Raw genomic sequence first — 15727 nt, 5'->3', positions numbered from 1 at the left:
TTTTAATGCTCTCTTAAAATACTTTTTCTCTCCTTTTCTGTTGCCTCAGACCTACCCAGAAAACACAGCCTTCAAACTCGTTTCTTTCTTTTTAAATTTAGAAAGACAAAACACCCCAAAGTCCTTTACAAAGATTTACTTTCAAAATGTGAAGAAAAAAAATCTATACATGCACTGTACTTTTAATTAAATGTCACGGTATCATTTTATTATAGGAGTCCCTGGTACTGATGACAATTTACAAAATATCCGCCTGTCTTCAGAATTTATGAAGAGCACAGCTTTTATAATGTATAATAATTTTCAATGCTGTCTGGTGGAAGAGAAATTATTCATACAAACAATAATAATAATTTTTACTGTTACATAAGAAACCTCCATCTAACACTTCTTGGACTTTGTGACAATCTGTCTGAGAGAAATGTTGCTATATGCATTTCCCATGTGACAAACTAAGTCTATTCAGATACAACCCTAAGAAGAAGTGATATCTGACTCCATGTTACAGGGCAAACATATTCTGAGACAGAAGGCAATGTCAACCCAGTAGTAAAAGGCAATCACAAAATTCTCTCAAGTTGAGGGAATATTTCATTCAAGTTGTCAATATGAAACTCACCAAAGGAAGTTTTGGGTCAAACTTAATAAGCATGGATCAACTCTCAAAAGAAAAAAAAATGCACAGAAATAAAAAGAAAAAAACACTGTATTATAACATTAAGTTAAAAAAAAAAAAAAAAAGTTTTACCGGGCACACGCCTGCGATCCCAGCACTTGTTGAGGCAGAAGCAGGCAGATCTTTGACTATTCCAGGCCAGCCTGGTCTACAAAGCGAGTCCAGGACAGCGAAGGCTGAACAGAGAAATCCTGTCTCAAAACACCAAAACCAAACCAAACCAAACCAAACAAAAGTTTCATTTAAGAACTTAGGATTCAAATAAGTATTTAGATAATTTACCTATATTATCCCAGTATTATCTTTCTCTCAAAAAGTAAGTGACAAAAGGCCATTTTGCAATTGACTGGCACATAGCAAGACCTTAGAGACTGACCTCTGATGTGAGGATTATCTGATCACAGTGGGAGGATTGTAAGGCTACAAACATGGTATGGAAGCCATGAGGAAATAATGTCTTTGTGGTGACCTTTCAGAAGTAATCTGATTTCAAGAGGGTTTTTCTCTAAAATTGACCTTCGTTTGACATGGGAAAATTAACTATACAGTCCCCAGGTTTCATTCTTTTCATGGTAAGAATGATAATTAGCAGAGCTTTTGACACTACAGAGGAGGCCATTGCAGGAAGACACAAACAGCAAGGCCTGTGTGGGCTACAGATGAGATTCAAGGCTCTGCTTAGCATCTGAAAGTAACATCTCATTAGTAGAGTACTTGCCTAGCATACCAGAAGACCTATGTTCAACCCCAAGTAGTAGAGCAGTTAATAAAGAAGTGACTCAACCTTACTCCTAATTATACTTATTTCAGAAAAACTTGACACAGGATACATTCTGTTCATTGATTCTTTTTGTAAATTTATCAAGTACAGGTAGAGGTGTAGTGCTGAGCCCTTTTCAGGCTTTGTTGGTCTGAGCAGGTGGCTGCAGTGCACATCCCTAATTCCGGCAGCACTGATCATCAGCTGGCCTGGTCTTAAGATAGATAAGATACTCCTTGGAGATAAAGGCCTTCCTTTCAGCTCATTAATGCCTTTACTACTAAGGAGCACCCAACTAAATGCTTGCCAAACTACGTACAGACCAAACCAATAAATGAGCAAACAAACAAAGAAGCCTGTGGTTAAGACAGACATAGAGCAGAGCAACAATACGATTTCCAAAGACTGTCTTATTGTTCCATTCTCACTGTAAATTTGTATCAAGCAAAATGGAATGGTAAAGTGAGAAGGTTAAAATACCATTTCCAGTACTTTTTCACTGATATTGTTTAAAAGACAATATATACTTTTCATGTCATTTAAAAGCTTTTTCCTTTCACCCTAACTATAAGAAGCAGTGTCCCACAGTGAAAGCCTACACCAGGGCTTCCAAACACATGGCTGAGGGAACAGCAAGCATTTCACAGAGTACACATTTGAAGACAGTAACAGTCTCAGCACTGGACTGGCTCCAGTGTCTCGTGTTATACCTTAGATGAAGATCTTCTGAAAACTTCAGGCAAGCGTAGATAAATTCTTTAATCTGGTTGTAAACTTTTGGCACAAATTCAGAGAAAGGAAACTTTTTGGGAAATGGCTGCTGTAAATGCAAGAATTAATGAAAGCAAGTTACTAAAGCCATTGGAGATACTTGAAAATTTTTTAAAATGCAAAATAAAAACCCTTTGTCCTCCTTTGTGAAGTATTAACTTAACAGTATCAAATGTTAAAAAAAAAAACAATCTCCCAAGAGATTTCTGATACTAAGAAAAGTAATATAAATGTGGTAATTAGTTTCTATGTCAACTTGACACAGGTTACAGTTATGTGAGAAGAAAGAATCTTAATCAAGAAAATGCCTCCACAGAATTGAGCTGTAGGAAAGTCTGTGGGCGTTTCCCTTGTAGCTTGTTGACTGTTTTAAGCTTATGCACATGCACTGCTTTGCCGCACGTGTGCGTGCACACCATGTGTGCTCAGTGCCCAAGGAAGCCAGGCGTGGAGGCCAGTCACCCAGGAACTAGAATTATAGGTGGCTGGGAGCTGCCATGTGCGTGCTTGGAACAGAACCTGGGTCCTCTGCAAAAGCAGCCACAGTGCTGAGGCATCTCTCCAGCCCCAAAGCACTTCTTAGTTCATTAGTGATGTGGGAGGGCCCAGCTCATTGTGGGGAGGTAGTTCTGGATGAAATAAAAAAACAGACTAAACAAACTATAAGCAAACAAGCCAGTAAGCAGCAATAATTTATGGCTTCTGCTTCAGTTCCAGCCTCTAGGTTCTTGCCTTGAATTCCTTCCCTGACTTCTCTAGATGGTGCACTATGACCTAAGAGTTGTAAGCTAGAATAACTCTTTCCTCCCCCAAAACACTTTTGGTCATGGTGTTTCACCAAAACAATAGAAATCCTAAGGCAAAAACTGGTACCAAGCTGTGGGGTGTGACTGTGGCAGACCTGCCCATGTGATATTGGGAGAACTGTAAAAGGACTCTGGAACTTTGAGCTAGAAAAGTCATTGAGCATTTGAGGCTTAATGAGCTGTCATGGGAACTTAATAGTTATGAATGATGAAAGCATTGCAGAGATGGAGTGCTGGCTTGTGAAGTTTCAAAGGCAAGTTTGAGAGTCCCTTAAAGACTATAATAGGGCATTTTGATAACTTGAGCTTTAAGAATATGTGGTTACCTGGGACTGAAGAATTGTATGTAATTAAAAAGAGACCAGAACTACATACGTAAAAACATTTCCTTTACTACAATAATTGATGCTGGTTAGTTAAAGCTTAGAAATTAATGATGACTAAGAAGAGACCAGCATAACTGAGCATAAGTCTAGGAGTATTTCCTTAGGGTCAGCACACAGAAGCTGTGGTCCAGAGAGAGCCAAGGCTGCATCTCATGCTGGTAGCTGAACTTGGTAATTTGTAAGAGCCCTCCAGTTGGTACTGATATCTAAGGTTCCAAAGATCATGGAGAGCAGCTATGGTGTGGCATCATGAGAGGTTAGGAGAGGTTACTGGTTGCAGGAAAAAGCCCACCATTTTGGATATGCCACTACCATAGGACAACCACCAAGAAAAGTATAGCTGCCTGAGCCTAGGAAACAAACTGCATACTGCTGAGGGCAGAGCCACAGAAGTGTCCCTGACCATCTGGAGCCCAGAGGATCCTGAGTGCCTCCACACATCAAACCCTGAACCTCTTCCACTGTGGAATTTGGGGTTTGATTTGGTTTGACTGTGACTGTGCCCTGGTTCTTCCTTTTTGGAGTAAGGAAGTAGTTAACTTATTTTCGATTTTACAGGAACTCACAGTTGAGAGCCGTTGGAATTTTAGAGAGGTTTTGGGATTTTACAGAGATTTTGGGCATTTTAAAGAAATGATGGATAGTCTAGAGATACTGTGAACTTGAAAGAGACTTGAGATATTTTAGAGTCTGAGACTTTTTAAGTGTCTGACTTTTTTTTAAAGACTGCAGAAGTTTTAAATGTTTTGTACTAAGATATTGATATTTATATGAGACATGGAGGATAAACAAGAGAAAATGTTACGCCTTAAGAAGCAATGTGTTTGTATGTCAAGTTGACAAGGGGTCAACTGTGCTGGTTAGTTTTTATGTCAACTTGATGCACACTAGGGTGATATGGGAAGAAGTAGTCTTATAAAGAAAAAGCATCAATAAGATTGGCCTAGAGGCAAATCTGTGGGCATTTTCTTGATTGATGACTGGGGGAGAGCCTAGCTTATAGTGGGTGATGCCACCCCGGGGAAGGTGGTGCTGGGTAGTATAAGAGAACAACAGGCTGAGCAAAGCATGAATCAGTAGGCCCATAAGCAACACTATGTCAGCTCATACCTCTAAGTTCCTACCCAGTTTGAGTTCTTGACCTAACTTCCCCAATGATGAATGTGCCATGGAACTGTATGATTTCAAGTGTCCATGCCACTGTAAACAGCAAAAGACAAGAGCTCAAGCCTGCACTTTCACATTTGTCATATACAAGCCTTAAGTGCAGTGGAGGGCTTGAGTAGAAAGGGGCTGCTTGAGGAAAACCAGTCTGCACTGTAACTTTGGTGGGGAAAAAAAACATTCAACGCACTGTCAAAACAACAGAATTATATATCCCAAAGAGCAAATTTAAATATCTGGTTTTAGAAGAAACTATTTGAACAGTACAACAAAGTTAAAATTGTCAAATTTAACAAAATTGCAATATGCTAGTGATCTGACACTTTGCGATTAGGACCTCAAAGCCTTTTGCAGAAGCCCAATGAGTAATTCTGTACCTCTAAGACCCAGAAGGAATTCTTTTAAGATGTTTTAAAATCTACTGAACTAAAGTTTCTCAGTTTCAGAGAAATTAATCTAATGAAGAGAGAGAGAGAGAGAGAGAGAGAGAGAGAGAAAGCTTACTTTAAAGTATCCCTTACCTTTTCCAGTTCTACATCTTGAAATGGGAATTGTCCTACAACCTTTTTGTATATCTCTTCACTCGTTACTGGTATGGGACTATAGTTGTCAGAATCAAGTATGTTTCTATAAGAAAATGAAAAGAAAAGGGGAAGGAGAGAGGACGGAGGTTTAAACGCAGGGCCGTTTTCTGAGGCAGCCTAATGACTGCATGCTTACCACAGCACACATGAATACTTCCAGCTCTTACTATACTCCTACAATTCAGATATTCGGTTTGGGCATTTTAAAAAGAGGAACTTAGCTCTCAAGCAAGTGGAACACAACTGTCAACATGACCTTGTAGTGCCTGTGATTTACAAATGGGTAGGAGAGTAAGGGCAAGTGGGAAGTAAATGAAGAAAGAATATTGGAGCTTATCATTTTAGTAATATATACTGGATCATAATCGCAGCTTTAATTTTGTACCAGATAGTGTATTCTTAGGAACTGTCTTATAGGAAAAATAACTTCTAACGAGAAATCCATGCTATGTTCTTTCTCTTCTATCTTCTGCTTTGTACTAATCACAAATGTTTTCCAGTAATAAGTTTTCTATCCTTGAGTACATTAAGAGTTCTCCAAAATCAGAAACTTTCCTAAGAAAATCTAAAAAGGAAACCACAGAAAGCATAGAATGCTGCAGCTATTCCATGTTGCCTCTACTACCTGCAGAGATAACTCTCCCATAACAGCAATTATCAGTACTACATACATTGGGATTCTGGAAGAGTGCATATTTACATTAATGTAGAGATGAGTTAAACTAAATAATATGCTCATGAATTGTGAAAAGTAAGATTAAAAGATGAAGGTGAAGGGTTAAAAATAAAACAGCTTGAAAACAAGATTAGTTGACAAGGAGACACAGGCAAAAGACAAGAACTCCTGAAGTTAAGAACCCAGTAGGGATTCCTGACCCTGTATGTTAATTTGGGCAAGGGAGGCATTTTTATAATACTATCCTGACTGACCCAGACCATAGGAGGTCCTCTAAGCACTGGTATCTTCTTCAACGCCATCAGTGTCCTTATTTTCCATTGCGCAAGTCTTTCCTGTCCCTGACTCCGTTTATTTATTTTCTCCCTTGCTCGGCATGCTCTCTGAGAGCGCACTGAATGGCGCACGTGTCCCGAGCTCTCTCCACCGTGCCCGTGCTAGAGTCTAAGAGCGGCTCCGTTCTCTCTGTTCACTTGTGGTTGGCAACTTTGCTGAGGGCGTTCGACAGCTCTCAAAGTTCTCTAGTGGGGCCCAGAGGTCCCATCAGTACAGGATCATGCCATCTACAAAGATAAATGTACTCCTCCGCTCCCCTTTGCATTCGTTTTTTTCTTTCTCTTGCTGTACTGCTGTGGCAAAGAGGTCAAGTACTAAATTGAATTAAGATTAAAGCAAGAAGATAGCTTTGTCTCACTTCTTTTAGAGGACAGGTTCAAAATACGAAGAAACTGAAATGAGACAACAAAAGATGTGTAATAACAAAATAGTCCCAGGAGACTTATCATAATTGTATGCATGCTACAATAACTATTTAAAGAACATGCTTAAAATATGAACTGCAATAAGCCATTTCTCTGCTTAGAAGGATAATGATGAGATATAATATGAGTTACCAAAAAGGTGAACAGTTAAAAAAAAAGTAAGCCAGGCCTAGTAAGACACAGCAGCAATTCCAGCGCTTAGAAAATTGAGGAAAGAAGAGCAGAAGTTCCGGGTCAGCCTGAGATAAAAGAGATTCTGTAAAATAAAATGTTTTCCTAAGGTTCTGCTACTCATGGTGGCTTAACTATCACTACCAAACTAAGTGTGATCTTTAGGAAAAACCAAAAACTATAAATTAAGAGTAAGAAGACAAGATAATCTAGATGGTGTGAACCAATAAATCTGGCCTTATCCAAGGAATCAAACATTAACATACCCCCAACACAGTAAGAACTAATATATTGACATAGGATACCTTGAAAGATCATTTTGCAAATCATTAAGGCTCATTAGAATTCTGAATCATAAATTGGAGGAGTTAGAAAAATATAAGCCATGTGCTCTTGGTGCTCATGTGCTCTGTAAAGCCCACAACGGTGCATATGCACAGGGGAGGGCAGTCTGGGAACTTGCAGACAGCGGCAGCGCCGTACCTGAAAACGCCTGCCCACTTCTTCAGCAGAGTCTCGCTATACTGGTCTCTGATTTCTAACAGCATATCAAAAAGCTGATTTACAGGAAAACCATACACCTGAAAGAAAGCAGATTTGTTTTCAAAGGAGACTTTCCAATAAATGGAAGAAAGATTAAAAGATGTTTCGTTATTTAAACAACAAAGAAAAAAAATGAAGCAAAATAGTTCCAGTCTCTGCCTGATATCTAGTGCTTACCTTTCAAAACTTCAAAAATACACATCGAAATTTCTAGGTCAATCATAAAAAGTGATAAAAATTAAAACCAACATATAACATCAGGTGATCCCCACCCCCCCCAGCAAGTTACTGCACACAGCAATTCTCCAAGAACAGAGAGAAAGTACATCTGCTACCATGTGGCGCTACTCTATCATAGCTCAAACAACCGCCACTATAAAGACGGCAGAGGAAGACACAAGGCAGCACAGGTGCCATTCGGGAATCACAACACTCAAAAGTCTAATTCTGCAAATAGTCCAAGTAATTTTTCTCTGAGAGAGGAAAAAAAGGTAGGAACTTTTTAAGAGCATGAAATCCAAGAATATGTTCTTAAAAAAAAGTAAAAAGAAAGTTGGGTGGTGGTACACACCTTAAATACCAGCATTTGGGAGGCAGAGGCTGGTGTATCTCTGTGAGTTTGAGGCCAGCCTGGTCTACAGAACAAGTTCCAGGATAGCCAATGCTACCCAGAAAAACTCTGTCTCAAAAAACAAAACAAAATAAAATAAAACAAACAAAACCCCAAAACAAACAGACAAAAGGAAGTTAGAAGATCTAGCTCTAGGAAAAGAACAAACAGTAAAAAAATCAAAGGAGTGAACCCAACTTGAGAGAGAAGACATGATTCCTAGCTGATGGCACCCTGCTTTAGAATGGCGGGCGTCAACACGCACATACCTGGAGTGTGTCAGCAAAGAGTACAATGAGGTTCTTCAAGTCTAACACAAGGTTTGGATCAGAGCAGTAGGACTAAAGGAAATGGGAAAAAAGGAGAAAATATCTCGTTAAGAAGTTATATTTTTAGTTATTAAATTGTCTAAGGCACCAGCTGCTAAAAGCACTTATAACCAGGAGTCTAACCATTTCCTAATACAAGGTAGCAAAACACTCCATCAGAGAAACTAAGGAAACAGGGTTCAGTAGGGTGATCGATATCTTTAACATGTGGAAACACATTTTGATTTTCTTTGGTTATGGAAGAAAAAAAAAATGGGGCCAGAAAGATGGCTCAGTACTCAAAGGTGCGTGTTGCCCAATGACACAAACCAGAAGACTTGAATTAAGTTTCCTAACGTACATAACTGACTGTAAAGTTATCCTCTCATCTCCCCACATGTACAGCATGAATGCCCCATCAAAGGCAGACACAAAAATAATAAACTAAAGTACAAAAATTTTAAAGAAAGCAAAATAGATAGATTATTTTTCTAATTAACTTATTTTTTTTTAATTGATCACAGTCTGTTCATTTTGTATCCCGCTATGGCCCCCTCCTTTTTCCCCTCCCAATCCCAACCTCCCTCCCGCATCTCCTCTCCCTAAGTCTACTGATAGGGGAGGTCCTCCTCCCCTTCCGAAGACCCTAACATATCAGGTTTCATCAGGACTGGCTGCATTGTCTTCCTCTGTGGCCGATTATTTTAAAATTAGCAATAAAAAAACACTTTGTAGCAAAACTTATGGTATGTGCCTAATGCCATTTTCAAAATAACTGTATATATTTCTTTATATGCAAGCATTAGAAAATACAAAAGACCGAAAATAACCTGACAAAACACTGTACTAGTAACACTATGGAAAATATCACCAAATAACCATAATTATGTAATAAAATGAAATGAAGAAAATTACAAGTGACAAACAGGTGACATAAAAAAAGCATGAAGAAAAAAAGAAAAAAAATATTTAAAAGGCATGAATATTTGTTCTTTTAAACCAGATAAACATGAAATCAGTAAGACAGGCATCTTAGATAACTCTGATTATACAATAGAGAAAAATGGCATTAAACAGTACACTGGGTATAAATTAAGCATAAATAGGCAGAAAACAAGAATTGTAAATAAGCACTGTATATAAACTTCCATGCACACATCTGATTACTTGGCTGGCTTGGAAGACATTTTCCACAGGAGTATTAAAGAATACACGCTCCTAATTTAAAATGTCATCAATTCTGATACTGCAGTTTCCTTTGTTATAACTTTGTTACCTGTTGGACACGTAAGCTTTCAGGGTCTGATGGCAACATACTCCATTTGCCCATAATGAAGATGGATTTGAGTTTCTCCTGTTACAGTATGTTTTTCTCTTATGTATATTATCTCTTTTAAAGGACCCTTTATTTTCGGTGTCAAAATAAATAAATACAAAATAGCCCCCAATCCTCCTGCTTGAAGCACTTCAATATTATTTGCTTTCTAGTCTGTTTGCTTCTCCGTAGGTAAAAAATGCCCAAGGCACTGTAATGGTATGGCTTTCCTAGACTTCCTGGGTTACCAACGTAACTGGACCTACTCAAGTTACATTATTTTAAGCTTTCTATTTACATTTTTATTTTTCCCCCATGTCCTTCCATGTGTTTACTGGGTAAGATCTTTTAATTACCTTCTAGTGGTAATTACTTGAAATAACCTGTAGTGTCCATTACATACTCTCTGAATGTAATTCACCTTTAACAGGACTAATTAATGTGACAGTTATGATGAAGAATGCATGTGTTTGTCTGTCAGGATTTGCTGTCAGTTCTCACCATCACTCAAATCTATCACTACAGGCCCCTTTATGGACACTGTGTTTTCTTGACCCCTGGAAGCTATATTACGAAGCCTTTATTACTATACATGTTTCTAGCTATTGCTCTCATAATTCCCATCTCTTGTGACTATGGGATAAGCTCCTGACTTTGACTTTGTCTTCTTGATCATGAAATGGCATACAGTCTTCATTTTTGGATTAAATTTCTTTTTCTGATACTCATAAATTCCAAGGATGTTTTTATCTTGGATTTTTATCTTGGATTCAGCTTTCTTAGGTTGTCTTTCCATTATTTTCTTCTGTTTTAGATTCTTTCATGTTAGAGTAGAGCATATACAAAAAGGTAATGGCTGTAACTGCAACGGCAGCAGTCCCAGGGAGGACTAGCTCACTCCCACTCAGGAAAAACACTGACTTCAATGACAAGTCATTTTCATCTCTTTCCTTGTTTTTCACTTGTAGTTTTTTTTTTTTAATTGATAGACTTTCTCTTTAGAGCTGCTAAGCTCTTACTTGCTGCTGCTGAAAATATTATACATTCAATTTTAATGTACCCACACTGCCAGAAAAAAATACTCCCGAGACAGTTACTGGCCCTAGATTAAACTTATAAAGTAAGGAATTCTTATTTTATGCAAATATCAATGAAGTGGTATTCCTGAAATAAGTAAGAGGACTATCACAAGGAGGGAACAGGAGCTCCACAAGTGGAGCAACAGAACCAAAAAAATCTGTGCACAGGGGTCTTTTCTGAAACTGATACCACAAACAAGGACCATGCATTGAGATAACTTAGAACCCCTGCACAGAAGTAGCCTATGGCAGCTCAATGTCCAAGTGGTTCCCCAATGATAGGACCAGGGACCATCTCTGACATGAACTCATGGGCTTGCTCTTGGATCACCTCCACCTGAGGAAGGAGCAGTCTTACCAGTCCACAGAAGAAGACAAAGAAGCCAGTCCTGATGAGACCTGATAGACTGTGGTCAGATGGAAGGGGAGGAAAACCTCCCCTATCATTGGACTGGGGGAGGGGCATAGGAGAAGAAGAGAGAGGGAGGGCGGGGGAGGGACTATAGCTGAGATACAAAGTGAATAAACTACAATTAATAAAATAAAATTTAAAAAAAGTTTAAAAGTTGCTATAACGATAAAGGACTATCATGGACAATTATATAAGGAATGATGGGCAGCCAGCAACAAGACAATTTGACAAGTTAAAAGTTTTAGTAGATGTGTCTACTATCTTGCCTCTAATGCCTCCTATGAGTTAAGCTTAGCAGGTAGCTGGCCAGCAAAACCCAGACATCTTAACCATAGGCATGTCAAGAGGAAAATTGATTGGATAGCTAGAAAAAAACAGCATAACATTCATTACAACACTCCTTCAGCTATATGTATAAATGTGTATAGCACATGAGGTATTTTCTGAATGAATAAACACGAAGCTCATGAAGATATATTAATGATAATATGTGACTTTGTACTCAGTAAGGATGAAGTAGGACATGTATATGAAATACACAGGATGCTGCTGGGCTCACAGAGAATCATGGACAGATATGAGTACGTCTTATCTGTTAACTCAGTTAGCATTAACAAGGCAAGCTCAGTGTTGCAGAATCAGAAATCTAAATGAAGTGCCTCCACAATCTCCAAATGGGGGCTGCCAAAGAGATAAATGTCGCCTTAAAATCAGCGCAACAGCAAACAGTAAGTAAGCGCTTCCTGGGCATGCGACATACCGAATGGGTGCGCAGTGCTGCGATGGTCTTTGAAAGTGCCATTTCCCAGAGTTCGTCAATGTAGGCTCTGTTCACTAAGCCTTGGGTTGTGTGCAAAATGTGATCTTCAACCACAAAAAAGCTGAGAGTGGGAAGAAAAGAAAGCACAGATGTCAGTGATTATGGCTGGTCTCTTGACCACAAAGCTTTGACATTAACAGCTGCCACCTAACTCAAAGGGATTATTTTTTCTAAAGAACGCTATTCATTGTCTTAAATAAAATTACTTGAAAGATTGAGACCATGTATAAGGTCATATTAATATCTTCTTAGAAATTTCATATTAATATCTTCTTAGGGATCAAGTATGAAGTTTCATTTCTAATGTTAACCACAAAACACAACAGTTTTAAGAAAGAAAACTATACACAGCCAATAGAGTATACATCCAATGTACTTTAAAAATGCGATACATAAAATAACAAATTTTAAGAAGATAATAAACACTGAAATGTATAGATTTTTAAGAATTCAACACACAATAAACCAAAACGTTTCCATTAATCAGGCCTATAACCCCAGTAACTCAGGAGGCTGTTTCAAGCCCTGCCTAAGCTTCAGGATGACTTAAGTAAAAACTTTATGAGACCTTGCCTCAAAATAAAAAGTCAGGCTGGGATACTTTTTAAAATTATAAATGTATGCTTTAAATTTCCTTATTGAAGCTTAACTACATTTAAAACATATCTTCAGTTACCTTGTTTAAATGCTTATTCAAATCAAAAGGAAACCTTATTAGGGAATTTTTAAATTATCAAAAAATATCAAATACACCAAGGTCCCATGTATCTCAGGCTGGCCTCACACCGTCTCCACCAGACCCCACATTCCTTGTGCTTGGATTATAGGTGTACCACATCTGGTTTATGCAGGGCTGGGGATCAAGCCCATGCATGCTAGGCATGCAGCAGTAGCTACATCCTTCAACCCTCAACGATGTGCATAAGGGAAGTTACTCATTACACTGAAGCAACATAAATCTGCTACTGAAAGAAAGCAAGAAAGGAGAGTAGGAGGAAAGCCGGAGAGAAAGTGAGAGGAGGAGAAAAAGAGGAAGAGGTGGGCAGGCAAGCTGTATTGAATAATCAAATTCCATTGCCCTTCTTTTAACAACGGTTGTCATCTCACAGTTGGAAAAGGCTGCTTGTATATGGGGGTCTTTATTAAGGAACCCCAATTCCACAATACTATGTCCAATCTAGATGAGAACAGTCACTGCATGCTGTGGGATCCGCCTAGCAGCAACTCGTTTAATGAAAACTGTTTCACTGTAACATAGTTTTACTCACAGATTTCTGAATCATACATAGCTGCTTTCAGGCTGGCCCAAAGGCAGAAAGTTGTGACATGTTCCTAAATTCTGCTAGGCCTAAACTACTTTACTGTCTGAATAAACTCTGCCAATGTGGTTGATTAACTCCCTCCATAGTAGAACAAAGAATAAAGAAACAAACATTAAGTATAATAATGTTACAAGTCCATGGTCATCCCTTTAGTCACAAAAGTATCCTCCAAGAATACCAGGAAGAGGTCCTTTTCATTGTGTGTTTGTTCATTTTTGAGATAGCATCTCTGTGCGACCCAGGATGATCCTCCCGCATCAGCATCCCCAAGCACTGACTGACAAGTATATGTTACCATACCCACAAAAACGTTCCTTCTAAATTATAACAAAATTAAAACTAAATACTTACTTTCCAATTGACCAAAAGAGAGAAAAGTTTCCAGGTAAACGTGTGTCTTCTGTAGAGGCCTTACAGATTAAGCATACAAACTTAAGCGTGTACCTACCCCACAATTTGATTGAAATACTTCCGGTAGCCATCTAAAGTTTCATGCTGCAACAAAGCAAAGCAAAATCACTGTTTGTGTCATTATTTTAAGATGCGAAGGCCGCAGCTTCTCAGGAAGCTTCACTCCATGGACTATGAGGTAAGCATAAAGCTGGGGCCACTGACCCGGACATTAGCAATGGGAGTGACCTGATGTATGTCTAGTGCTGAGAGTAACGGGGCACATAACTGTCAAGAAGCATCTGCTGCTGCTCTTACCTCAAGGTAAATGTGCCCAAAGCTGTGTCACAACGGCAGCAAGCGCACACAGGCAGGTGTACCTGCATGCACAGACTGCACAGACACAGACACACCCACTCAGCTCCCAGGAAGAAGACGGGAAAACTACAGAGAGAGCAAGTAGCAAGCCTACCATGTTAGATGGAGGCTGGAGCACCAGACGAGCCTGTTTTCGCCTTTGTTTTCGGTAGTAATTCTCAAATGTTTCTCGGGCACCCTGTAAAACAAGTAAAAGGAAATGATATAATTGGACAAATTACCCTTGGAATTGTAAAGAATGGAGTAGACTCCAGGTGTGGAATTTGAAGAATACCACGTCTCAAAGCCTACAATTACAATAATGATAACAATCACAGAAAATAAAAGCGACTTTGACCATATATCGACCCTGATCACAACACCCAGAAGGGTAGATGGGAGTGACATTTACTACACGGTCAGAGCTCAAGCTTCAGCACACAAAGATTGATTTCCAAGTCAACTATCACAAGTTCACAAAAATGAAGGTAAACAAACAACTTTACTAAGCAAGAAAATGTCCCATCAAAAACAAAAGAATGAAAAAAATACCCAGAATGAAAGGGCTTTTCAAATCATTTATGATCAGCGGGTCAACAGAAAGTGGGAAAGGTAAGAGATGAGGATGGCAAATCTTTTTCTCAGCTGGACTCTTCCCTAGAGAAGACAGAACCAAAACGAAATAGATAGCCCCTCAATGTACTCGACGTTTCTAGTGTTACCCCACGTAGGGGCGGCCACACTTCGACACTGTGACATGACTAACGTGTTCGGCAACACTCATAGCTCGCCCAGAAGACACACTGGATAGGTTTTTCTGAACTCAATATGAGTGATGCTGAGCGCAATACTTGGCTCATGAGCTCTACACTCACAAGCTATGTTCTAGGTTGAACAGTATCTACCTAAACCGACATCCTTCCCAGAAACTCCGGAAGAAGTATTAGCCAGAACTAGCAATAATTCTGATGTGATCAGTCCAATTGTGTGATCATACCTGCTGGAGGGTGGGCCTTAGTGTACAATGGCTGGTGTCCCCAGAATTGAAGACTGAGAAATACACAAACAGGGAGAACAGCATGTACTGACAGAGGCAGACGGAGGTCAGTGTAGACACCAGCTAAGAACACTAACAACTGCTGGGACCCACGGATCCCAGGAAGAAATAAACAAGATTCTTCCCATAGTCTCAAAGGAAGTATGGTTTCTGTGATGCTTTTAATCTGTAATTCAAGCTTCCAGAACTGGGATAGGACAAATTTCTGTTGTTATAAGCCATATAGTTTGTGATACCTTGTTACAGCAGCCTAGGAAAATAATACAAATTGAGAGCGTTTTGTAATAACATGCCCCATTGTGACTAAATGTTCTTCTTAACCCAAGACTTTTCTTAATAAGTAAAACAAGCAGAAAGATGCCACAGAGACTATGAGCACTGGGCTTAGACCAGGTGAGGACATGCAAACTATGGCTCTACCCTTCCTGCCAGTGTGACGGCTCTGACCCCCTGCTGCTAATTTAAGTTTCACTGTCTATTCACATAACTTTTGCCTGTGCTTGTGCAGTGTCTTTTTCATTTGTGGAGATGTCAACCTTGTGCAGTTGTTGCATGGACTTAATGAGCTATAAAGCGCTTAAAGCAGTGTGGAATTAAAAACAAGCATTTATTTTTTTTTTAAATCTTATTTTTTATTTTTTTTTATCAGTTACATTTTATTAACTCTGTATCCCAGCCGTGTCCCGATCCCTCATTCCCTCCCAGTCCCTCTCTCCCTCCCTCATCTCCACCGTGTCCCTTTCCAAGTCCACTGATAGG

General features: G+C 39.1%; 1 protein-coding gene across 5 annotated transcripts in view; it reads right to left on the bottom strand.

The window, feature by feature from the left end:
• Positions 1 to 15727, bottom strand: part of Exoc6b (exocyst complex component 6B) — a 436866-nt gene that overhangs the window by 199109 nt on the left and 222030 nt on the right. For all 5 annotated transcript variants that reach the window (XM_060383430.1, XM_060383428.1, XM_060383429.1 and 2 more), the window contains 7 exons: positions 14027 to 14110; positions 13613 to 13659; positions 11783 to 11903; positions 8178 to 8249; positions 7239 to 7336; positions 5085 to 5190; positions 2147 to 2256 (listed from right to left, as the gene is read on the bottom strand). In XM_060383430.1, coding sequence (XP_060239413.1) covers positions 2147 to 2256; positions 5085 to 5190; positions 7239 to 7336; positions 8178 to 8249; positions 11783 to 11903; positions 13613 to 13659; positions 14027 to 14110 — 638 coding nt within the window. The remainder of the gene's footprint in view (positions 1 to 2146; positions 2257 to 5084; positions 5191 to 7238; positions 7337 to 8177; positions 8250 to 11782; positions 11904 to 13612; positions 13660 to 14026; positions 14111 to 15727) is intronic.

This window comes from Meriones unguiculatus, chromosome 5, assembly GCF_030254825.1.
Source record: "Meriones unguiculatus strain TT.TT164.6M chromosome 5, Bangor_MerUng_6.1, whole genome shotgun sequence".
NCBI lineage: Eukaryota > Metazoa > Chordata > Mammalia > Rodentia > Muridae > Meriones > Meriones unguiculatus.
The sequence above is the reverse complement of the archived record's forward strand: the minus strand, read 5'-3'. Positions and strand labels throughout refer to the sequence as shown.